The sequence below is a fragment of the Filicampus tigris genome, chromosome 14 (genome assembly GCF_054856515.1).
Source record: "Filicampus tigris isolate MCC_2025a chromosome 14, RoL_Ftig_1.0, whole genome shotgun sequence".
Classification (NCBI taxonomy): Eukaryota; Metazoa; Chordata; class Actinopteri; order Syngnathiformes; family Syngnathidae; genus Filicampus; species Filicampus tigris.
Window position 1 is genome coordinate 20,164,288 of NC_141230.1, and position 23,724 is coordinate 20,188,011.

At 45.0% G+C, this 23,724-nt stretch overlaps 1 protein-coding gene across 10 annotated transcripts in view; it reads left to right on the top strand.

The window, feature by feature from the left end:
* neb (nebulin) overlaps positions 1-23,724 on the top strand; it is a 70,637-nt gene that overhangs the window by 27,831 nt on the left and 19,082 nt on the right. For all 10 annotated transcript variants that reach the window (XR_015089462.1, XR_015089463.1, XM_086050777.1 and 7 more), the window contains 66 exons: positions 13-120; positions 635-946; positions 1,182-1,385; positions 1,477-1,581; positions 1,664-1,771; positions 2,114-2,425; positions 2,505-2,708; positions 3,032-3,136; positions 3,213-3,320; positions 3,395-3,706; positions 3,811-4,014; positions 4,092-4,196; positions 4,292-4,399; positions 4,567-4,878; positions 4,975-5,178; positions 5,253-5,357; positions 5,537-5,644; positions 5,734-6,045; positions 6,618-6,821; positions 6,916-7,020; positions 7,353-7,460; positions 7,544-7,855; positions 7,938-8,141; positions 8,425-8,529; positions 8,608-8,715; positions 8,782-9,093; positions 9,342-9,446; positions 9,539-9,637; positions 9,712-9,813; positions 10,204-10,311; positions 10,386-10,697; positions 10,782-10,886; positions 10,971-11,075; positions 11,261-11,365; positions 11,472-11,579; positions 11,659-11,769; positions 12,209-12,406; positions 12,921-13,025; positions 13,103-13,207; positions 13,326-13,430; positions 13,511-13,618; positions 13,861-13,974; positions 14,059-14,256; positions 14,347-14,451; positions 14,529-14,633; positions 14,720-14,827; positions 15,790-15,897; positions 15,993-16,100; positions 16,176-16,280; positions 16,359-16,463; positions 16,695-16,793; positions 16,881-16,985; positions 17,159-17,263; positions 17,347-17,451; positions 17,546-17,650; positions 17,900-18,004; positions 18,086-18,190; positions 18,270-18,374; positions 18,643-18,747; positions 19,818-19,922; positions 21,847-21,948; positions 22,036-22,143; positions 22,228-22,332; positions 22,492-22,596; positions 22,695-22,799; positions 23,557-23,661. Coding sequence is in view for 8 of the 10 variants with exons in the window: in XM_086050777.1 (XP_085906903.1) it covers positions 13-120; positions 635-946; positions 1,182-1,385; positions 1,477-1,581; positions 1,664-1,771; positions 2,114-2,425; positions 2,505-2,708; positions 3,032-3,136; positions 3,213-3,320; positions 3,395-3,706; positions 3,811-4,014; positions 4,092-4,196; positions 4,292-4,399; positions 4,567-4,878; positions 4,975-5,178; positions 5,253-5,357; positions 5,537-5,644; positions 5,734-6,045; positions 6,618-6,821; positions 6,916-7,020; positions 7,353-7,460; positions 7,544-7,855; positions 7,938-8,141; positions 8,425-8,529; positions 8,608-8,715; positions 8,782-9,093; positions 9,342-9,446; positions 9,539-9,637; positions 9,712-9,813; positions 10,204-10,311; positions 10,386-10,697; positions 10,782-10,886; positions 10,971-11,075; positions 11,261-11,365; positions 11,472-11,579; positions 11,659-11,769; positions 12,209-12,406; positions 12,921-13,025; positions 13,103-13,207; positions 13,326-13,430; positions 13,511-13,618; positions 13,861-13,974; positions 14,059-14,256; positions 14,347-14,451; positions 14,529-14,633; positions 14,720-14,827; positions 15,790-15,897; positions 15,993-16,100; positions 16,176-16,280; positions 16,359-16,463; positions 16,695-16,793; positions 16,881-16,985; positions 17,159-17,263; positions 17,347-17,451; positions 17,546-17,650; positions 17,900-18,004; positions 18,086-18,190; positions 18,270-18,374; positions 18,643-18,747; positions 19,818-19,922; positions 21,847-21,948; positions 22,036-22,143; positions 22,228-22,332; positions 22,492-22,596; positions 22,695-22,799; positions 23,557-23,661 (9,405 nt within the window). In the remaining 2 variants the exon portion in view is untranslated. The remainder of the gene's footprint in view (positions 1-12; positions 121-634; positions 947-1,181; positions 1,386-1,476; positions 1,582-1,663; positions 1,772-2,113; positions 2,426-2,504; positions 2,709-3,031; positions 3,137-3,212; positions 3,321-3,394; positions 3,707-3,810; positions 4,015-4,091; positions 4,197-4,291; positions 4,400-4,566; positions 4,879-4,974; positions 5,179-5,252; positions 5,358-5,536; positions 5,645-5,733; positions 6,046-6,617; positions 6,822-6,915; positions 7,021-7,352; positions 7,461-7,543; positions 7,856-7,937; positions 8,142-8,424; positions 8,530-8,607; positions 8,716-8,781; positions 9,094-9,341; positions 9,447-9,538; positions 9,638-9,711; positions 9,814-10,203; positions 10,312-10,385; positions 10,698-10,781; positions 10,887-10,970; positions 11,076-11,260; positions 11,366-11,471; positions 11,580-11,658; positions 11,770-12,208; positions 12,407-12,920; positions 13,026-13,102; positions 13,208-13,325; positions 13,431-13,510; positions 13,619-13,860; positions 13,975-14,058; positions 14,257-14,346; positions 14,452-14,528; positions 14,634-14,719; positions 14,828-15,789; positions 15,898-15,992; positions 16,101-16,175; positions 16,281-16,358; positions 16,464-16,694; positions 16,794-16,880; positions 16,986-17,158; positions 17,264-17,346; positions 17,452-17,545; positions 17,651-17,899; positions 18,005-18,085; positions 18,191-18,269; positions 18,375-18,642; positions 18,748-19,817; positions 19,923-21,846; positions 21,949-22,035; positions 22,144-22,227; positions 22,333-22,491; positions 22,597-22,694; positions 22,800-23,556; positions 23,662-23,724) is intronic.

Here is a 23,724-nt window from a genome sequence, read left to right on the forward strand (position 1 = left end):
CTGTATCTTCAGAAATTGTACAAGCAGGCAAATGAAGACGCAAAGAAGAAAGGTTACGACTTGGGCAAAGATGCCATCTCCATCCTCGCAGCCAAGGCATCCAGAGACATTGCCAGTGATGTAAGACCATGAGTCCGTTTGCCGCTTGTGTGGTTGTTGTTAGGGGTGGGAATCTATGGCTGCCTCACCATTCGGTCCGATTCTGAGGCTCGCGACTCGATTCGATTCCGATTCAGAGGCCTTTGATTCGATTCCGCTGTATCACTACATTGGCTTAGACCTTACAGCCCATTTAAAACATTGGTACCTTTTTTAAAACCAAAAACTCAAGGAATAGCAAGGATTTATATTTCCCACTTTGACCTGGCTCCGCTCGTATGAGGTTTTGCTTGTTCCGCCATCTTGTCACGTATTAGCTTAGCCTAGCCCAGACGTCTGCCCTACAAGCACACGTAATCGCTTGTGCATGCTTTTAGTTTGTTTATTTAAACTTTAAATATCGATTCATACTTATGAACCGATTCAGAATCTTTTTAATACGCAGAACGATGCATCGGAAAACGATTATCGTTCCCACCCCTAGTTGTTGTATACCCGGAAAATCTTCATGTGGTCTTATTCAATCCTCTGTTAGTACAAGTACAAGACCGGATACCGCAAGCAGGTCGGCCACCACATCGGGGCTCGGAGCATCCATGACGACCCTCTCCTCATGCTGGCCCTGAACTCGGCCAAGATCGCCAGTGACTTCCTCTACAAAAAGGACTTCAACAAGTCCAAGACCAGATTCCACCTGCCGGTGGACATGCTGTCTTTTGAGCTGGCCAAGAAGAACCAGATCCAGGTCAACCACGCCAACTACATCACCCGCCTGCACCAGTGGACCTGCCTGCCCGACTCCAACGACGTTCGCCAAGCCAGACACGCCTACAACCTGCAGAGTGATGTATGAAAACGAATACAGTCAATCCTCATTTATTGCAGGCGATAAGTTCCAGACCCACCCACAATAGGAGAAAATCTGCAATGTAGAGAAACCTCATACTGTAAAAGCACACTTTAAAATTCCACGGGCATGAACATTGAACCGCTATATAGCGACGGAACACTGTATGCTAATGAAATTACGTTTTTCTAGATTTGGGGATAATTCTTCACTGAATTCTTTTTGTCCCGGTCAGCATGTTTATAAGGAAGACCTGAAGATGCAGCAGGGTATCGGCTGGATCCCTGTTGGTTCGTTGGATGTGGAAAAGGTGAAGAAAGCCGGAGAGATCCTGTGTGAACAGAAGTACCGCCAACACCCGAGCAACTACAAATATAAGATCTCAACCGAGGACATGCCCATGGTGCTGGCCAAGGCAAACGCTCAAGTCATGAACAAGGTATTCAAATGTGACACAAAACCCAAGTAGGACAAATCATTTTAGAATAGATTCGTAACTCATAACCTGGTATGTCTGGCGTTTATTGCAGAAAGCATACCAGGAAGCCTGGGAAAACCAGAAGACCATGATCCACATCATGCCTGACGCTATGGACGTTGTCCTCGCGAAAGCCAACAACCTCAACTACAGCTTGGTCAGTGAGCAGTTTGGTTGCCGTCACCCAGTTTCTGCTTAAGCGTGTGTCCCTTCACGTCTGCTGTCTTCTGCATCTTCAGAAACTGTACAAGCAGGCAAATGAAGACGCAAAGAAGAAAGGCTATGATCTGGGCAAGGATGCCATCTCCATCCTCGCAGCCAAGGCATCCAGAGACATTGCCAGTGATGTAAGTAGTTTGGTTTCCACAAAATTTCACAGCAATATATATCTGCGATTCCAAAGGAGTGGCATTTTTTCCACGTATGTACATTTCAATGGGAAGCTAAAGTGGAATTCATTTCAAAGAAATCCTCCCCTTTCAATCCGTCTCATTTTGACATTATACTACCCTCTATTGTTGACTGAAATTCATGTTTAAAGTCCTCTCAGACCTGCATTGTGAGCGTCACAGCTCACCTGCTTTCTGTTTTTGGTCACGTGACATTCGCAATGCGACAACAACTCCCGCAATTGTGCAACCGATGTTTATCTCCTCTTCCAAATAATCACGGACATATTCCTTTCCCAGTACAAGTACAAGACCGGATACCGCAAGCAGGTCGGCCATCACATCGGGGCCCTCAGCGTCCGAGATGACCCTCTCCTCATGCTGGCCCTGAACTCAGCCAAGATCGCCAGCGACGTCCTCTACAAGAAGGACTTCAACCAGTCTAAGACCAAGTTCAACCTGCCTGTGGACATGCTGGCCTTCGAGCTGGCCAAAAAGAACCAGATCCAGGTCAACCACGCCAACTACATCACCCGCCTGCACAACTGGACATGCCTGCCCGACTCCAACGACGTTCGCCAAGCCAGACACGCCTACGACCTGCAGAGTGATGTATGGAAATGAATACTGGGTAATGAACAACTTGGGGGGGGGTGCCAACGCTTCACCGAATTCTTTTTGTCCCGGTCAGCATGTTTATAAGGAGGACCTGAAGCTACAGCAAGGTACGGGCTGGGTGCCAATTGGTTCGCTGGACGTGGAGAAGGTGAAGAAAGCCGGTGAGATCCTGAATGAACAGAAGTACCGTCAACACCCGAGCAACTACAAGTATAAGGTCTCAACCGAGGACATGCCCATGGTGCTGGCCAAGGCAAACGCTCAAGTCATGAACCAGGTAATCACACATAACAGTGACTAAATATCATATCACAATCTCAGGAAGAAAGAAAGTCCTGCAGCATTTAGACCAGGGATGTCCAAACATTTTCCACCAAGAAAGAAAGAGAAGACGAGAAGCGGCAGTAAAACAGGCCCAAATCCATATGTCAGGGGATGAGACAGGGAAAACGTGTGGCAGTTAAGAATATTGTGAGGAAAAAAAAAAGAATCTGAGCTTGGTGATCTAATTGCCAAAAGAAACAGTTATTCATATTCATGTGATATCTAAATACTTATATTTTGTAGCATTTAAGTTTGTGTTATCATGTGTGATGGCAGAAAGCCTACATTGACGCCTGGGAAAAGGAGAAGACCCAGATCCACGTCATGCCTGACGCCATGGACGTCGTTCTGGCAAAAGCCAACAATCTCAACTACAGCTTGGTAAACAAACAACTGCGCTTTGAGCTCAAACGTGCTGAAGTTGGTTATTCTCAAAACGTGTTTTGGCCGATTACAGAAACTGTACAAGCAGGCAAATGAAGAGGCCAAGAAGAAAGGTTACGACATGCGCAATGATGCCATTTCCATCCGAGCAGCTAAGGCGTCCAGGGACATTGCCAGTGATGTAAGCATTAATATTGATTCCCTTTTTCCTACATTCTGCCATGTAACCATTGAGACATGTTTTTTCCTCCAAAGTACAAGTACAAGACTGGATACCGCAAGCAGGTTGGCCACCACATTGGGGCCCTCAGCATCCATGACGACCCTCTCCTCATGCTGGCTCTGAACTCCGCCAAAATCGCCAGTGACTTCCTCTACAAAAAGGACTTCAACAAGTCCAAGACCAAGTTCAACCTGCCTGTGGACATGCTGGCCTTCGAGCTGGCCAAAAAGAACCAGATCCAGGTCAACCACGCCAACTACATCACCCGCCTGCACCAGTGGACCTGCCTGCCCGACTCCAACGACGTTCGCCAAGCCAGACACGCCTACGACCTGCAGAGTGACGTGAGTGCGGCTGTAATAAAAACGAAAAAGAAAAAAAAAAAAAAACCCTCTCCTGCATCTGCTTTTGTTCTCATCCTGAATCCTTCCATCGCGGCTCTCCATAGAACGTCTACAAGGCAGACTTGAGGTGGTTCCAGGGTCTCGGTTGGTCCCCCGACGGCTCGCTTGAGGTGGAGATGGCCAAGAAGGCCGCTGAGATCTTGAGCGAGAGGAAGTACCGCCAACCTCCCAGCAAAATTCCCTTCACCAGCCCTATTAACGCAATGAACTTGGAATTGGCAAAGAATAACGCCTTGACAATGAACAAGGTAGACACCTTGGGGGTGGAAACACAAGAAAGTAATGCCAGATGTTTGTTGAATTGTGTTGTTGTTTTTTTTCCCAGCGTCTCTACACCGAAGCGTGGGAGAATGACAAAACCAACGTGCACATCAACCCTGATACTCCAGAAATCTTCCTCTCTCAGCAGAATGCTATCAACATGAGCAGGGTTAGCATCGCACTCGGTTTCATCAAATGCTCTGACCATGTACCAGTCCATGTCTAGTCCTTTCTTCTGTACTTATTTCATGATTTTCTTTTCAGAAACACTACAGGCAAGGTTATGAGTCCGCCATCAAAAAGGGCTATTTCCTGCCACCGGATGCCATCGCTGTGAAGAGTGCCAAGGCCTCTCGGGATATTGTCAGTGATGTAAGTCACTTAACAAAGAACTCAGTAGATCACATTAATCCTGAGGGAAATCTAATTATGCAGTGGCTAACATTACAGAAAGAATAAAAAAAATAATGACTCCGGCTCACTGCTATAAAGGCCAGGAGATTTGAACTCTTTTTTTTTTTTTCCCCTGATTCCGTCAGTACAAGTACAAGACAGGATACCGGCAACAAGTGGGCCACCACATTGGCGCTCGCAGCATCAACGACGACCCCCTGATCATGCTGGCCCTGAACTCGGCCAAGATCGCCAGCGACAACCTCTACAAAAAGGACTTCAACAAGTCCAAGACCAGATTCCACCTGCCCGTGGACATGCTGAGCCTTGAACTGGCCAAGAAGTGCCAGGTTCAAGTCAACGACTTCAACTACCGGACTCACTTGCACCAGTGGACGTGCCTGCCCGACTCCAATGACGTCGTCCAGGCCAGGAAGGCGTACGATCTGCAGAGTGATGTAAGATTTGTCGAAGTAATCAAAAACTGTTACTTACAGGCTGTCTTTTCATGTTGCGTCAATGCGCTTTCCCCCCCCCCCCCCCCCCCCCATCAGGCTGTGTACAAAGCCGACTTGGATGAGATTGTCGGTGTAGGATGGATCACTGCTGGCTCACTGGATGTACAGAAAGTCAAGCACGCTGGCAAAATTCTTAGCGAGCGCCTTTACAGGCATAAGCAAGACACTCTGAAGTTCACCACAGACATGACTGCCATGCCCATGGTCCTTGCCAAAGCAAACGCTGAGATCATGAACAAGGTCTGCCTTTTTCTCTTCATTGTGTCCAAAGATAAAGTTCCTTCTTTCCCGTGACGTTTTACTTTTCATTACAGAAATATTACATTTCTGCTTGGGAGGCCGAAAAGGTGAAGAACCACGTCGGTGCTGACCTGCCTGAGATCCTGCTCTCCAGGGCAAATGCTTACAACCTCAGCCGGGTAGAGTCCATCGATTTCTACTACATGCAATTGCACAGTTTCACTTGCCGTAACTGGTTAGAAAATTTCACAACCTGTGTAATCCACTTTGTGAGATTTATTCCAGTGTAACATGATGTGCCTTGGAAAAACTGTTTTGCTGGACATCAATGCTTACAAATGCTCTTTTCTCCCCTCAGAAAGTGTACAAGCAAGCCGTCGAGGATATGTTCCGACAGGGCTACGTCATGAAACCTGATGCAATTTCCGTCGTAGCAGCCAAACACGGACGAGAAATCATTAGTGATGTATGTAAACATGAATGAGAAATCATTCTGTGGCAGTTTGACTGAAATTTGGATTTCCACTATGAGTTGTCACTTTCCCCCTCACGCAGTACAAGTACAAGACCGGATACCGCAAGCAGGTCGGCCACCACATCGGCGCGCTGAGCATCCGTGACGATCCTCTGATCATGCTGGCCCTGAACTCGGGCCAGATCGCTAGCGACAACCTGTACAAGAAGGACTTCAACAAGTCCAAGACCAGATTCCACCTGCCGGTGGACATGCTGAACCTGGAACTGGCCAAGAAATGCCAGATACAAGTCAACGACTTCAACTACAGAACTCACCTGCACAACTGGACTTGCCTGCCGGACTCCAACGATGTGGTCCAGGCCAGGAAGGCATATGACCTTCAAAGTGACGTGAGTAGTTAGTCTAGTGGTACCCTCGCTTAAATTCATTCTATGACCTTTTTTTTCCTCTACTGAAATGAAATACCATCACCGTGTTCTCGTGAAGAATCGAGGCCTGCCGCGATTAGTCAAAAGCCGCAAGTAATTCACAATCCCCCTCAAAAGGTTTATAATTGCCTATAGATGCCACAAGATGGCGGCAAAGCATTACATGAAATCCCTCAATTCACTCCAACATTCTGTAGTTCCTCGGCATCAAGATGCAAGATGGCGCCCAAGCAATACTTTTATATTAAAGCAACACCGGGTAAGTATTCAAACTTAATCCAATATTTTCATAACTCTTCTGATGAAACATCGACTTACAACTGGTTGAATGGTACCTTTGTCGTGGCCTGAGGGGGTCTGTATCGCTTTTACTGGCACTAGGCAACTTTGGGGAGGAAACCACTAAGGGCATTACGATAACTTAAATGAAAACTTTTTTTTAATCGCTTCGCTTGAGCGGTACCACTGTAGTTGACAAGTGTTTTGCCGAGGAGCACTCTCACTAACGAAAAATTGCATCATCCCTCATGTAGGCTGTGTACAAAGCAGACATGGAATGGATCAAGGGATCCGGTTGGGTCACCGTTGGCTCAGTGGATGTGGAGAAAGCAAAGAAAGCGTCCGAGATCTTGAGTGAGAGGCGGTATCGCCAACATCCCAGCAACTTCAAATTCACCGCCAACACCAGCGACATGCCATATGCACTGGCTCTGGCCAACGCCCAGATCATGGACAAGGTACAGACTTTGTACACACTGTCAGTTGGATTTGTACGTCAGCCATAAGAAAGAAAACAGCCTGTTCAGCAATCCAACTTTTTGATGTTTTCAGAAAGCGTATGTGTCTGCGTGGGAGAGCGACAAAATTAACATTCACATCATGCCCGACACACCTGAGATCATCTTGGCCAAGCAGAATAAGCTCAACACCAGTCCGGTAACATACTGATGAATGCAAGAAATTCCTATGATGTTTTTTGTTCACAATGTATAAACTGTACATTACTCACAAGCAGTTATTATATTGACAATTTCAGGTGAAATGTCAAGATCAACTATTGTGAAAATGCACCGCAGTAGTGTTTCTTTTATCTCTGGGGTAACATAGCAAAACCCCCACAATGGACGCAATCCGTCAAATTAAGTTCCCCTGTAAAGGTGGTACGGCATTTTAGTTCCGTCCTGAAATTTCACCCGAAAGCCACCACCCTTTACTTTGTATGAGTAGTCTACATCAGCCTTAGAACATCATTTCTTTCCTTCCAATAGAGACATTACCGTGAAGGCTACCTGGAAAACCTAAAACATGGCTACTTACTCCCCAAAGACGCCATTTCGGTTGTAGCAGCCAAGGCGTCTCGAGACATCGTCAGTGACGTAAGTCTGTAGCTCCCCTTTCAGCCGCAAGTTTGTCCACTTCTGACAGGACGCTGATCAATGACTCCACTTTGGAATTTCAGTACAAGTACAAGACCGGATACCGCAGGCAGCGCGGCCACCACGTCGGGGCTCGCAGCGTTCACGACGACCCTCTGATCATGCTGGCCGCCCACGCCGCCAGGATCTCCAGCGACAACATCTACAAGAAGGACTTTGAAATGACCAAGACCAAGTTCAACCTGCCCGTGGACATGCTGGCCATCGAGCTGGCCAAGAAGTGCCAGCAGCAAGTCAACGATTTCAACTACCGCACGCATCTGCACCAGTGGACCTGCCTGCCGGATTCCAACGACGTGGTCCAGGCCAGGAAGGTTTACGATCTCCAGAGTGATGTACGTTTGTAGACAACGCTATCTTGAACATTTGCGGTAGTACGTGCTTTGTAGTGTTTCAATGTAAAACTGTATCTCGCAGGCTGTGTACAAAGGCGACCTGGAGTGGCTGAAGGGATGCGGCTGGTCACCTCACGAATCGGTGGACGTCATCAAAGCCAGGAACGCACAGAACATCCTCAACGAGAGACTTTACCGTCAGCCGGCCAGCACGGTCAAGTTCACCAGTGTGGTGGACTTACCTTCAATTGTCCTATCCAAGCAAAATTCGGACAACCTCAGTGATGTGAGTTGGGGAAAAAAAAACACTTTCTGATGAGTGTAATACTGAAGGACACTCACACATTTATCACGCACCAAAATGATTTCTTTTTATGATTCTGTCAAATTTCACCCTTCTTATTCCTTCCACTGTTCTCCACCTTTAAAGCCTTCCTTAGTTATTATATGGGGTTCAGCCCTTTAATTCATATTTTTTTTCCAAATTTTTTCAAACTTTAGAGTCTGGAAATGTCTGTCAGGGAATGAGTTAAGATGAATGCTAAAGGCTCTTGTTTTCTTTTCAACAGAGGAAATACAAGGAGCTGTGGGAGAACGAAAAGACGGCCTTCGTTCTTCCGCCGGGCACGCCGGCCATTGAGCTGTCCAAGGCAAATGCGATCAACATCAGCAATGTAAGGTTTAACGCTGTGACCACTTTCTGCCCTCCTCGAATGATCTATTTTCACCATGTCCTTATTGATTCTGCACAGAAACTCTACACCAGGGATTGGGATGACCAGAAGGCCAAAGGCTACCAAATCAAAGAGGATGCCATCGCTGTACTGAAGGCCAAAGCATCCAGAGATATCATTAGCGACGTAAGGAAAAGACACGAATGAGGTTTAAAGTAAGATACTAACTTTTCCTTCTTCTTCTTTTTGTAGTACAAGTACAAGACAGGATACCGGCAACAAGTGGGCCACCACATTGGCGCTCGCAGCATCAACGACGACCCCCTGATCATGCTGGCCCTGAACTCGGCCAAGATCGCCAGCGACAACCTCTACAAAAAGGACTTCAACAAGTCCAAGACCAGATTCCACCTGCCCGTGGACATGCTGAACCTGGAACTGGCCAAAAAGTGCCAGATTCAAGTCAACGACTTCAACTACCGTACTCACTTGCACCAGTGGACGTGCCTGCCTGATTCCAATGATGTGGTCCAGGCCAGAAAGGTCTACGATCTACAGAGTGATGTAAGTTTGTAAACTTACCATTGCTAAACCTTGGAATTTTGCACAACTACAACGTATTACAGTAGGTTTATAAAGAATCAGCGCTTAAGACTGGGCCTTTTTACCAAATGGCAACCAGTTGCGCCTGATTGTGACACTCTCCCGTCGCCAAAAGAACAAACAACTCAGGGAGGAGAGCCAACTGACCTGGAAATGCGACAAAACTCAGACAAAACTCAGAGTGGATTCTGTGTTGTGTTGCGCCTCAGGCTGTGTACAAAGCTGACTTGGAGTGGCTACGCGGATGCGGCTGGATTCCGCACGAGTCCGTCGAGGTTTTGAAGGTGAAGAACGCACAGAAGATCCTGGCTGAGGTAAGTCTGACTTATGAGTCGCATCAGATTTGTTTAACAGAACATGTACATTTTCGAAGTTAGCGACAATTGTGTTTCTCGCGTCGTTACAGAGAGGCTACCGGGTCAAGCTGGACGAGCAGAAATTTGGTGTTCCAGCCGATCGAGTCGACTTGGCTTGCGCTAAGAATGCCGCCGACATCCTCAATGAGGTCCGGATTTCTAATCTTCTTCTCATTTGAGGTGGGTTTTAGCTCTTGGTAACCTGCTTTGAACCTCTTTTCAGGCCAAATACCGCGAGGCTTGGCGTAAGGACAAGACCAATTACACACTGGTGGAGACGCCGATCATGGTCACAGCCAAAGAGGCAGCTAAGAACATTCACCCGGTAAGGTTTTTATGTTATTAATTTATTGTTTGAACCGTCTTTGGTAGCATGTCTCTTGCCAGCACTGCTTCCAGTACACGTATGTGGATGTCATTTTTTTTTTTTTTTGTCCAATCTCTGTGTTGCAATCAAATCTGCCCACGGCCTTCAGACTCAGTAATGCTAGCTCATGAAACGTTAACTAATCAGAATTCAAATTGGTTCGTGGCCCCCAGAATGTCAGAATTTTGATTGGTTGATCAAAGCAAAACCGTTTAAGTAGCAAAACATGTCTGTAGCAATTACGCATGGATACATTTCATAATCAGCATCTCTGGTTGGCATTATGTTTTTATTCATAATGTTTTGATTGTGTCATTTCTCAAAAACGATTTTTTTTGTCATTTGCAGAAACTGTATTCCAAAGATTGGGACAAGGTCAAGGCCACTGGGTACTTCATACCTGAAGATGCAGTGTCCATAAAGCAGTGCATTAGCAACACTAAAGTCCAAAGCAAGGTAAGTAGCTTTTCAGACGTCGACAAAATTTCCCAAATTGGAGTTAGAACTGACTCCCATCATCTTTCCTGCAGCATAAATACCTGGAGGGATACCGCAAGCAGGTGGGCCACCACATCGGGGCCCTCAGCATCCAGGACGACCCGCTCCTCATGCTGGCCCTGAACTCGGCCAAGATCGCTAGCGATGCTCTCTACAAGAAAGACTTCAACAAGTCCAAGACCAAGTTCAACCTGCCCGTGGACATGTTGCAGTTCGAGCTGGCCAAGAAATGCCAGATGCAAGTCAACGACGACCTTTACAGGACCCGCCTGCACGAGTGGACGTGCCTGCCCGACCAGAACGACGTCATCCAGGCCAGGAAAGCCTACGATCTTCAGAGTGATGTCAGTCGTCTGATCTATTAAAACAAAAGAAATGACTGCTCGGACTTTAAATAATCCCCAGATCTTGTTCTTCTTGTTCTTTAGTTTGTGTACAAGGCGGATATGGAATGGATTCGAGGCTGCGGGTGGGTGGCCCATGAATCAGTGGACCACGTCAAAGCCAGAAGGGCGCAGGAAATTCTCAACGATGTAAGTTCTGGTCCATTGTATGATTCAGCCTTACTTACTCTCAGTATTTTGTCTCTCATCTGGATGTCTTCACCTTTCTCACAGAGGGCCTACAAGAAGAACGCAATCGACAACTTTGGAGATTTCACCCTGGTGGTGGACCGTCCAGAACTTATCTTGGCCAAGACCAACGCCATTAACACCAGTGACGTATGTATTAAAACACACAATGCCACAAAGCCGTTCTACACCACACTGACAACTCTAGATTCAAACTTGTCTGTACACCGTTAATATCAATGCAACAAATAAAAATTTGTGACATAGCGGCGGCGGGAATAATGAACCGCAGCATAGCTGTGCTGCTCTTCTCACACATTTTCTTTCATCCACAGCTGAAGTACAAAGAGACCTTCTATTCAGAGAGGGGTCAGTACATCGGTTCTGATGACACTCCTCAACTGGCCCACAGCAGGGAGGTGTCCAGGAACATTAGCGAGGTACCGGGAGTCAAATGACCCGTTCATTTGGGATTTTCTTCCTCAACCACGATATGATATAACGATATGCATGATATAACAATGTACTTGTTGTGTCTAATTTCAGAAACTCTACAAACTGCAATGGAACAAATCCAAGGCTGCTGACTACCATCTGGACCATGAGTATATCCCACTTGTCAGTGGGAAGAAGAGCAGAGACATCAGTAGTGATGTGAGTACCCCAACAGTTGTTCTTTCTTCTGGTTTTGCTTCCGGTACAGGTTGTCATTTCAATTATGTTTCTCTTTTAGGCCATGTACCATGACTCCCACGAGAAGGCCAAGGGACACTACTTGGCCGGAACCCTGGTCGACTTCCCCGAAGTGATCCGGTGTGGTGATCAGGAGAGGAACAAGGGACTGGTGAGAAAATCTTGATTAAAACATCATTACCCATCTCAAGGCTTTCCCTGGCTCAAACTGAGGCAGAATGTGTTCTGCTCTCTATTCACTACGTAGGGATTTTTATACATCAGTCAACTGAAAATGAACTGGTCGTTTTTTTTTATCTCTGTTTTTTTTTTTTAGGTTGTCATTTACCTTACATGTTTCGGCGGAAGTCTTTCGCCTTCTTCAGAGTTTGAAGAAAAAAAAAACTGAGATAAAAGAACCGACGAGCTCATTTTCCTTTGACTGATATATAAAAATCCCTACATAATGAGTTTATTTATAAGTAAGAGACAGAATGAACTTTATTCAGTTAACTGAAAATGAGTTTTGGAACACTACTCTTCTCTCTACTCTACTCTTGTAAGATCGCTACAATTTCATAACCTCCAACATTCCCGGTATTTCGTTATAGAGGCTTTACCATCGGGACTACCACCAGACCAAGATGAAGACCCACATCCCGTCCGACGTCATCGCAAACAAGGTGGCCAAGCGTTGCCAGGACATGCTGAGCGACATCCTCTACCGCACATACCTCCACCAGTGGACCTGCCACCCCGATCAAGAGGACGCCATCCGAGCCCGCAAGACCAACGAGATTCTCAGCGATGTATGTTTCTTAGCGCTTACGTTTTGCTCAATTTCTTTATGCATGGTATTTTCCGGATCAAGAATGTCCTCATAATCAATTATGTTCCTTATGATAAGTATGATCATTCCTTTGATGTTTTACTCTACACTGTTTCAATATTCCCCCCGCAATCCTTCAAAAACCAACATGTGCATGTTTCTGCCAAAGCCTGTGCAAATGTAGTCGGAACTCAGGCATTTCTTGGGACTATTTCAAACTCCCTCTTGAACACTGTTACCACTGTCCCCCCCAAAAAACAAAAATCAAAACACATATGTAACTTGGATTCTTTTTTTACGGTTTTAAGATTCCTCCATTAGCCTTGAAAGAGCAATAGCTACATGTTTCTGTGGGAACCTGTGCCAGTGTGGTGGGAACACAGACAGTTCTCAGGGCTGTTTCAAGCTTCCTTTTGAAGGTCTCCCATAGTGGAGGACTCAGCAGCTTTCTCATTTGTTTTTGTTTTTTTCTCTCCTTTGTCATCAACTGCTAGGTGTATTACAAAGATGATCTGACCTGGATGAAGGGTATCGGCTGCTACGTATGGGACACGCCGGAGATCCTTCGTGCCAAGAAGGCCTACGAGCTGCAGAGTGAAGTGCGTGACATCGGGCAATCACTCATCCCGTACGTAGAACCGTAACAGAAATATCACTTCCTCATTTTGCCTTTCAGCTGCAATACAGAGACGAGGCCAAGAAGGAATTCAACAATTACTCCATCGTGACCGACACGCCCGCCTACGTGACCGCTGTGCTGGGCCACACCTGGGCCAGCGATGTAAGTTTCTTTGAAAAGATGTCAGTATGCTAAAAAGTGAGCGATCATTGCTAACAACAGGTGTCTGTACTTCTACTTAAGTACAAAGTGTGAATGCTTTTGCGACCTGTGCCAACAGCTGAACTACCGGGAGACTTACCATAAGGAGAAGCACATCTACACGACCGTCCTGGATACGTACGACTACGCCAGATGCCACAACTTCAAACACTTCTTCAGCAACGTACGGAGAGACACTCGGCCAAACTCATTTGGCACACACAAAATGGTGAGGCGACGATAATAATTCGTGTGGATTTTCAGAAAATCTACACCGACGCCTGGGAGAAATTCAAGGCCAAGGGCTACCAGATCCCCCACGACTCGCGCTCCATGCAACACGCCAAAACTCAAAAGATCATCGTCAGCAGCGTGAGTATCACGTTCATATTCCACGTCACACAAATAAACTTGATGGGAAAAGTTTTTGATTTCCAGTGAACATGATTTTTAGAGAATCCTTAGCGTCTTGTTCCCACTCTAATGGTCAAAAATTGAGAGACTATCGTTGACCATCGCAAACAGTGAAGCGTATTATGGGGGGATATTCTAGAAAGTGCCTTTCAAAGGATGCAAGGATGCTTAATGAACTATGGTCTTGCTCTGCTTTTCAGGTAAAGTACAAGGAGGACTATGAGAAGTTCAAGTCACTCTACAGTCTGCCCAAGTCTCTTGAGGACGATCCTGGCACCCTCCGCTGCCTCAAGGCCGGAAGACTGGTCCTAGATGTAAGGCAAAACGTTCACCGCTTTATTTGACATTGAAATATGTCTGCAGGTTTGTTCTTACAAAAGAGCCGCCCGTTTGTGTAGCGCCTGTACAAAGAGGACTATGAGAAAAGCAAGGCAAAGAACCACATCCCCTCAGACATGCTGGAGATCCTGACTGCTCATAAAACCCAGACCAAAGTCAGCGAAATCAACTACCGCAAATATCTGCACGAGTGGACCTGCCTTCCCGATATGCAAATGTACGTCCAGGCGCGCAAAGTCAACGAGCAGCTGAGTGACGTGAGTAAAAAAAAAAAAATTTTTTAAATGTGAAAGTGGACACTTTCTTTGAAAAATGTGGTTAATTTGTCAAACGGATACCTTCTGCAGATGTTCTACAAGGATGACCTGACCTGGTTGAAGGGCATCGGCTGCTACGCCTGGGACACTCCGGAAATTCTGCGTGTCAAGCATGCCGGCAACATTCAGAGCAATGTTTGTTATCCCGAAGACATCTTTTGCTGCTTTCATTGGCTCTGAAATGTTATTCACTCCTGTGTTTTCCATTTCAGAACGTTTACCGAGCCAAAGGTGTTGAGGCGTTGAAGGACTACTCGGTGGTGATGGAAACGCCGGCTTACGAGACGGCCAAGCAAAACACCGTCAATCAGAGTGACGTAAGCCGGTTCTTCTCAGCCTGTCGTGACGTTGCTGCGTCGTGGACGCCAATTCGCTGCTTACCGACTGTATTGTCTTTTCCCAGCTGCAATATCACTACCAGTACAACACCAACATCAAGGGAACCAACACTGCTCCTGCCGTTACCATAGAAGGGGAGAGAGCTCGCCTGGCCCACCACATTCGGAGTGATGTAAGATAACCTTGTCGCTGTTCTTCATATGAACAAACACCCAACCGGCTTTACTGTCCAAGATGACATATATATGCTGTAAGATCATAAAAAAAAAAAATCTGGGGATCTGGATTTTTGGAACATCGGTAAGACAATATTAGGGTGTGTGTTACAGTGAGCCAATTCAGAAGTCAACGCAAACATTTTTTTTTCAACCATATGTGATATGCAAGCCCACTAGTTGAAACTGGGCATTCTGATAAATATTGCGTTTGTTGAATAATGGTTAATCCACTCGTTTGTAGCCATCTCCGGGGGCGGCCATTTTGTCTTTTGTCGATTGAAAATGACATCACAACTGCTCACAACAACCAATCACGGCTCGGATTCAGAAAACGGGTCAGCCGTGATTGGTCGTTGTGAGCATTTGTGATGTCATTTTCGATCGACAAAAGACAAAATGGCCGCCCCCCAGAGACAGCTAAAAACGATTGCATTTTGCTGCTTAACTTATATTCCACAAACGCAAAATGAAAATGCCGTGTTTCAACTAGTGGGCCTGCTGGGAACATATTCTTAAAAAAAATATGTTTGGGTTGACTTTCGCTTTAAGGCCGGGAAATGTTGAGGTGGACTCGCCCGATACCGGTGAGAAAATAAAGGGAGCCAGGAGTTGTTGAAGTTGAGTTGCCAGACCAAGGAAAGACAAGGACCCAGAACATTTAAGGAGCTTAGTATTGAAGTGGACTTGGCAGACACAGGTGGGAGAACACCAGGGAAGACAAGGACTTAGTTCTTGCAGGAATCAGAACAGGAAAGTGCTGACTGTGACTTTTTAGACACAGGTGGGGAAACACCAGTGAAGGCAAAGAGGGCAGGGGACAGTGTTGACATGGAATTGCCAGAAACCCGGGAAGACAAGGATTCAATTTTCACCACTTGAATGCAAAATGTATTCTCACTGTGTTCTGTTCTCTCAGAACTGGTACAAGGAGGCCAACAAGAACTACATGCCCATAGGATACACTCTGCCCCATGACATCCCTCTCATCAAGCAGGCTAAACACAACACCTTTATTAGTAGCATTGTAAGTATAGAACCAATACTCTCTTAAAAAAAAAAAGAAAAAAAGATTGCAATACCTGATCGAGCCTCTCTCGTGTCTTCTTTTGATTTGCATAGGTGAAGTACAAGGAGGCCTACGAGATGACGAAGGCCAAGGGCTACACCATTCACCCGCAGGGCGTCAACTTTGTCAATTATAGGAAGGCCAACAAGATCGCCAATGAGGTGAGATGAGGTCCAGCGTGACTTTCTCTTCTTTTTTTAAACCCAATCTAATGTTGCTTTCTCTCTTCCATGTAGCGGCTGTATCGCGAGGATTACCACAAGCACAAGGATAAGATCCACACCACCTACGACACCCCCGAAATCAAACAAGTCAAGATGAACCAGGATCATATCAGCGACGTACTGTGACTTTTCATAGCATCTACTGTGTGTCTCTTTTGAAATTATATTACATTGACATTTTGGTGTTTTTTTTAGTTGTGGTACAAGGAGAAGTACAACAACAGTAAAGGCCAGCTGATCTCCATGCCCATGACACCGGAGCTGATGCATTTCTACCACGTCAACGACATCACCAGCGAGGTACTAACAAACGTCTTTGTCAGACATGTTCTTTAAATTCCATCCCCAATAAACGAAACTCCGTTTGCCTTCATTTGGAAATTGCATTGCAAAAATCAATGAAGCTGCTAAAATCCAAAGCATATGTTGAGTAGCATGAACTAGTGAGGAACTAGAAATAAAGATTTAAGAGGCGCTTTATAAACCTAAATTATTAACAGAACTACAATTAAAGTTGTTGTACGTTTTCAGCTGAAATACAAAGAGGATCTGACATGGTTGAGGGGCATCGGCTGTTTCCTGTACAACACGCCGGAGATGATCCGCATCCGCAACCTCAATAAGTACAGAGTACGTATCCTCCTGTACCACATTTTTATTCCCACATTGGTCGCCATCATTTGTCTATTGTTTTTTTTTTCTTTTTAACTATCAAAGATGGACTACCCGGTAGAGGCCAAGAAAAACCTGCCCAACTTCTCCTTGGTCCTGGACACACCAGAGTACAAGCGAGTGAGCGAGCTCAGGAGCCACTTGAGCATGGTGAGTCTTGACCCAAATGAAGCCAGTATGAAAAGAAATTTGCTAGGGTAGCCGGAAAAAAAAAAAAAAAAAAAAGGAAAAACGGCAAAATTTGCATCAATGGCTATACTTTGGATTTAAAAGCAAGTGTGAAGTCTTAAGTTTGGATTCAAGTCGTCTTTTTCTGCTTTCAGCTCACCTACAAAGCTCAGAGCAAAAAAGATATGGCCAAGGTGTCCACCACCGCCGACGCCGTGGAACTCAAGAGAGCCGCATGGGCCCAGCACCTGACCAATCATGTGAGTTTCAACCCATCGGTTTTCCATCGGTCGAGTTACGACTTAACAGACTTGACTTCTACCTGTGCCGCTTTGCGCTACAGTACGTGTACACTGATGTCGCCGCCAAACACCGACCACACTACACCCTGGAAGTTGAAACCCCGCACATGGGCCTCACCAGGAAAATGAAAGTGATGTCCAGTGACGTAAGTTCTTACTTACCTCTTTGCTCGTTTTTGCACTCAGCTTTCGAAAAAAAAAAACCCCACCAAGACTAGTTGCTCTCTCTTTCTGTTTTAGAACAAGTACAAAGAACAATATGAGAAGATGAAGCACAGGTACACCACCATTGGTGACACGCCCCTTCTGATCCGCTCCAAGAAAGCCTACCTCCAGTCCAGCGATGTGAGTTTAATCGGCAGAGGGGGCAAGAATACTCCTACTCTGTACCCATTTACATTATTTCATTACCTCAGCCAATCACAATTGCTAAAAGAATCAACAAGGAATCAGACTGATAATCAGTACTTCCCTAAAGACACCTGAGCTAGTTAACTTTCCCACCACTTTTAATCGGCGAAGATCATGCTAAAATTCTAAACTGAAATGGTTAATAACCTAAATCTGTGGGGTTTTTTTTTTTGCTTTCTTCAGCTGCGCTACAAAGAGACATATGAGCTCTCTAAAGGCCACTACCACACCGTCAAGGATGCCCTGGACATCGTCTACCACCGCAGAGTCACCGACGACATCAGCAATGTCAGCACTTCCCGATGACCTTTTATCACCATGTTCACCCAAAAACCTTTGTCATGTTAAATCGCGTTGTTCCCGCCTCAGATTAAGTACAGGGAGAGTTACCTTAACTCCCGGGGAACGTGGAAGTCCATCCCGGACCGCCCCGAGTTCTTCTTCAACAGGATTGTCAACGACAACGTCAGCACGGTGAGAGCCATTCAAGAGTTTCGGGGTGACATGGAATCAAACATCCCGGCCTCAAACTGTGGTGCGTTGGGTTTTTTAGGTCAAGTACAAGGAGGACCTGGACTGGTTGAGGGGAATCGGGTGCTTCGTGTGGGACACGCCCGAGTTGTTGCGGGCTGAGAAGAACAAGTCACTGTACAGTGAGGTGAGTCACTTCTTACCTTACAATTTTGGATTTTATTTATTTTAAAACAAGTCATTCTCAAAGCGTGGTACACAAGCTCCCTCAAGTGGCACGTGAAATAATTCATCGGATTAAATGCTCGGACTGTCCACAATGTTGCAGTCGGTTCAACATTTTTTTTTAATCCAATATTAGTACATTTGTTAAGTACAATTCAGTTATTTAACTTTTCATCTTTTAGAACTGTTTGAACTGTCATGACGTTGTGTTGTTTCTACTTGGCGGCCAGATACAATACAAGACCGACTACAAGAAGTTCCACGGAGACTTCACGTACACTTCCGACTCGCCGTTCTTCCACACAGCCAGGCACGCCACCAGCCTCATTGACGAAGTAAGTTGTCTTTTTCAGCAAGCTTGGACCATACACTGCAAAAACTGATATTGAACAAAAAAAAAATGTGTAAACACATTTTTACTTAGTAGGTTTTCTTGTTTTAAGGTAATCTTGCTGCCAGTTCAACCGGTCTCAATAACAAGTTACAGCTTGACACCTCAAGCTTTTTAACTAAAATGAATATAAAGCCAGTGAAATGCTCGTTCGCAAAAAGTGCCTGCTAAGAAGGCAGACAAAGAATAAGCATATTTTGCTTTCTGTGATATTTCACAAGAAAAATGTGGCCGAAACAACAAGGAAGGGTGGAAGTAATGAAACTAGGAATGTATCACTTGATTTCAGAAAACATAGCAAATTCTACAAAAGGATTTATAAAATGTGTAAAACCTCTAAGAACATGTAAATAGAGCTAGCCTCAAAGACCCCACCTTTGTCTTAAAACTAGTCGATTTATTGGCTGTCAAAGAACAAGCATATTTTGTTTTGATTTGAAATATTTCAGCTTGGTTAGACTTCAGTTTTCGCAGTGTTGGTTTTCATGGTTCCTCTGTACAATGCCTTCTTCATCTTGGAGGTAATTGAATCCAGTGTTTCAGAAAGGGATGTTCTCTGTCAAACCGCTGTCATTTCGTGGCACTTTTTTTGTTTCCTGGACACTTGTCTTTAACTTCCTTCTGACGTTCTGAGCAGCGAGCCTACAGAATTAATTACGAGAAGTCCAGGGATCAGTTCACCATAGCCACAGATGCTCCTAGTTTCCAGCTGGCCAAGGAGAACAAGAAGATGAGCCAGGTAATGCTCCCGGTCCTGGTCCTGGAGACCGCCCAAAAAACCTCCGGGAGCATGAGGTTGTCCACAGACCTGGTGGTGGTTGTCTCCGCATGGATATGATGGTCTATGTCTTTTGTCCTTAACAGGTCTTGAGACATTTTTACAAACCAACCGGTACTTGTTCTCAGAACAAGTTGAAACTCAGTCGTGAGATCCTGACCCCACAGTGTCACTACTGCCTCAATGTGTTTGTTTTTTTTGTTTTTAACTGTGGCATGATGTGTGTGTACTGACAGAAAAAGTACAAATCCAAAGCAAAGGATCTCCACAAGAGCGGCTGCAATGAGTTACACCGACCCGACATCCTCACCGCCCTTGTCCAGACCTATATGGGCAGTAAGGTAAACAGCTACTTAGTTAGCGAGTAGCTGTGGCATAAAACGCTCATCCCCGCCCACCAACCGATGGAATCTCAAGCTCATCCTTTCCTGCTGTTTCATCCCATCTGCTGGCAAAAAAAAGCTCGTACTGCATAAAGCATCACATGCTAATCTTGCCATCTGCCATTCATCTTCATGTAATGCTTCTGATATGTCGTTACATCCAGAGGTGGGAGTAAGTCTCATGCGCCAGTCATAAATGAATCTTAAGGCTTAACCCTCAGGTTGAAAGCACGTTCCAACTTTCCGCGGAAGTTGAGTCAAGCGATTACTTGGGTTGAGCACGGCATTAATCAAGTCATCCAATCTTGCTGAGTCATAACATATCAGAGGTAGGGGTAAGTCACAAATATGCAGAACTTACTTAACTTTCCAGTTTCAAGTCAGTCTCAAGTTACTGTGGCAAAAAGTCCCCACTAAATTTAAAGAGGAAGTCTATGCAAACATTTTTTTTCAAGAATATGTTACATGCAAGCCCACTAGTTGAAACAGGGCATTCTGATCAATTTTGCCTTTGTGGAATAAGTATTAATGCACTCGTTTTTAGCCATCTCTGGGGGCGGCCATTTTGTCTTCTGTCGGCTGAAAATGACATCACAAATGCTCACAACGGCCAATCGCGGTTCAGATTCAGGAAACAGGTCAGCCGTGATTGGTCGTTGTGAGTAGTTGTGATGTCATTTTCAGTCAACAGAAGACAAAATGGCCGCCCCCAGAGATGGCTAAAAACAAGTGCATTTTGCTGCTTAGTTTATATTCCACAAATGCTAAATTAATCAGAATGCCGTGTTTCACCTAGTGGGCCTGCTGGAAACATAAACATTTGTTTGGGTTGACTTTTGCTTTAAGGTCAAGATCCTTAGAGGTGGCCTCTCGACTCGGCATCTTAGCCTACTGGTGGGTTGCCAGGTTTGGAAAATGCCCATTTTCAAACGTAAATAAACTTAACAAGTCATGTAGTCTAAGGCAAGTCGAGTCTTATGAATATCAAAACTCAATGTCAAGTTGTCAAGTCGAGTCTTTTCTAAATTTTATCCGAGCAAGTCCTAAACTTAAAGTCTGACTCGAGTCAAGTCATGTGACCCGGGTCCCCCACCTCTGGTTCCAGCAGCTTCCCAACCTGCCCTAGAAAAACATGGCAAGAGTCTGAAGACATTACAACTGGTAACTGGTCATCCATGCAAAATAACCCTCATTGTTTTCACGCATGTCTGTTAAAGCATGTTTCTAACCTCACATACTCCATTTGCACTCTTATTATTCTCATTTTACTTCTGACATGATTTCTTGTCTGAAGCACTGATTCTCAAACTTGACAAAATGACAGGGTGTGTGAATCAGGTCAGAACTGTTTGAAGAAACGTAAGATTTGGGCTAACACGATGGCGTCGCTTTGTGGACGCAACACAAAAACTTAGTTGGAGTCCAAGAAAATATATTTCAGCCCTGAAAGAGTCATTTTTCACTGTACAGTCTTTAATTGGAGGATTCCTAACTTGTGTTTTGCTACAGAAGCTAATGCTAATGCTTCTTCTTTATTCAGTCATCTTGGGCAAAATTAGATGTTAGGGTTTGGATTAGGTTTAGGTTTTGGTTATTTTTAGGTTTGGGCACGGTTTAGTTTGTGTAAGGATTAAGATTTGGGGTTATGATATCAAACAGTTTTATTTATCTTGTTTTGTTTCAATAAAAGTTCAACTCGAGCCTTTTCGTGTCCTCCAAAGTGGGCCATGTCAGGAAAAGTTTGAGAAGCACTGCCCTGAAGAAATCGTGAGGTTCTAGCTGTTTGCTCTTAGTTAGGCTCCACACATTGCTTGCCAGACTATTAAAACTAACGATCAACGTGGTCCACTATGGTGACTTGGTCCATGTTGCACTTCTTTAGTGGCGTTACAGGGAACAATATGAGCGTGCCAAGGACAAGTTCACCTCCATCCTTGATACTCCCGAGTATGAAACTACCCAACGCGGCAAGAAGATTGGCGACGTGAGTTTTATATTGGGTTACTCTACATTTTATTGTGTATCTTGGGGGGAAAAAAAAGTCCCTGAGAAAGCGCTGTTTTTCCTGCAGATCGTTTACAAGATGGAGTACAATAAGAACAAGGCCAGGGGCTACACCCTACCTTACGACACCCCGCACCAAAACCTCATGAAGAAAGTCAAGGATATGACCAGCAATGTAGGTGGCCTGAAACTGTAAATGCATGGCGGTTAAATAAGAAAGAAATATTGGGGAAAAAAAAAATGTTGCCTTTGTTTCCAGATGAAGTACAGAGAAGTCTACGAGAGGAACAAAGCCCAGATCAACATTGATCCCGAGGCTCGCTCCATCCGGGCCGCTAAGGACGCCTACAGGAACATCACCAATGTGAGTGGTCCTTGATGAGGGTGGCTCAACTTTTTGTGTCCAGAACTAACATGTATTTTGTCAGGATGAAAAAAAAAAAAAAACAGTCAAAGTTGAAGAACCAGCGGATGCTCTAATCCAAGAAGAAAAGAAAATCATCTCTGTTTTTTTCTCTTCTAGTTGGATTACAAGAGGAAGTATGAAGCAACCAAGTTCAAGTGGATGTGGACCACCGAGAGGCCGGACTTTCTCAATGCCGCCAAGAACTCGGTGCAGCAGAGTGATGTGAGTTTGGATTTTGCTGCCTTTGCGGGGGGGGGTGTCTTACAGTATGGCACAATATATTCCTTGTCACAAATGCTAACCCGCCTTCTGTTTGACAGTATGAGTACAAGTACGACAAGGAGATCCTGAAGGGCTGCGTCATACCCGTGGTGGACGACAAGCTTACCCTACTCGCACAGAACAACACGCAAATCACCAGTGAGGTGAGGGCCATCTATCCATCCATCCATTGACATGTTCTTTGGGCCAACCATCAGTTTGTTGACTGTCTTATTTTGTAACTTCACTCATTCCTATTTACTGCTGCTATTAGGTTGGTTGGTCAGTTCATTCTTTAGGAATTAAAATTGTATGGTATTTTTGACTGTTTTTTTTATTTTTTTTATTTTTTAGTTCATTGGCTAATTATTGTTAGTTGGTTTGACTACTGCACAATTTTGTTTTTGTTCATCAACTAGTTGTAAATGTTAGTTATTTGTTTATAAATTTGGTTAAGAAGTTTTTAAAATAATCAGTTAGCTTAGTTAGCTAGTTGCTTAGCTATAATACTGCATGATTTTGTTCATTAGCTAGTTTTAAAAGTTATTTAGCTAGTTAGCTAGCTATCTAGCTAGCGAGTCAGTTAGTTAGAATTATTGACTGCAGTTGGTTTGTTTGTATTGTCACCTTATCAAAGAATTTGTACGTAAGATTGAATCATCACCCATCCACGCTAACACAGTCGAGAAGTCATGATTACAGTAACAATTTGTATGTAAAACTCTCACACGCGTATTCATAACCTCAAAATGTCGACTGTCTGGACCATCGTAACTGGAGGATCCTTGCGCCGGTACTTAAGTCACTTTTTCATTATATGTCCCATATAAAGACGGTTTATAGTAAGTCAGAGTCTGCAATGTCACCAGCGAATTACTTCTTTCATGCTACACTTTGGGTAAATGACTCTTCTTTATGTAGCTCAAATATAAAATGAAGTATGAGAAGGCAAGGGGCCACTACCTGCCTGTGGCGGACACCCCCCAGATCCTCCACTCTAAGGCGGTGCGCAACCTGTCGTCCGAGGTAAGTTGGATCCCCCTGTGGAGAAAACATCCGCAATCGGATGGCCCGGTCCTTCATGCTGGT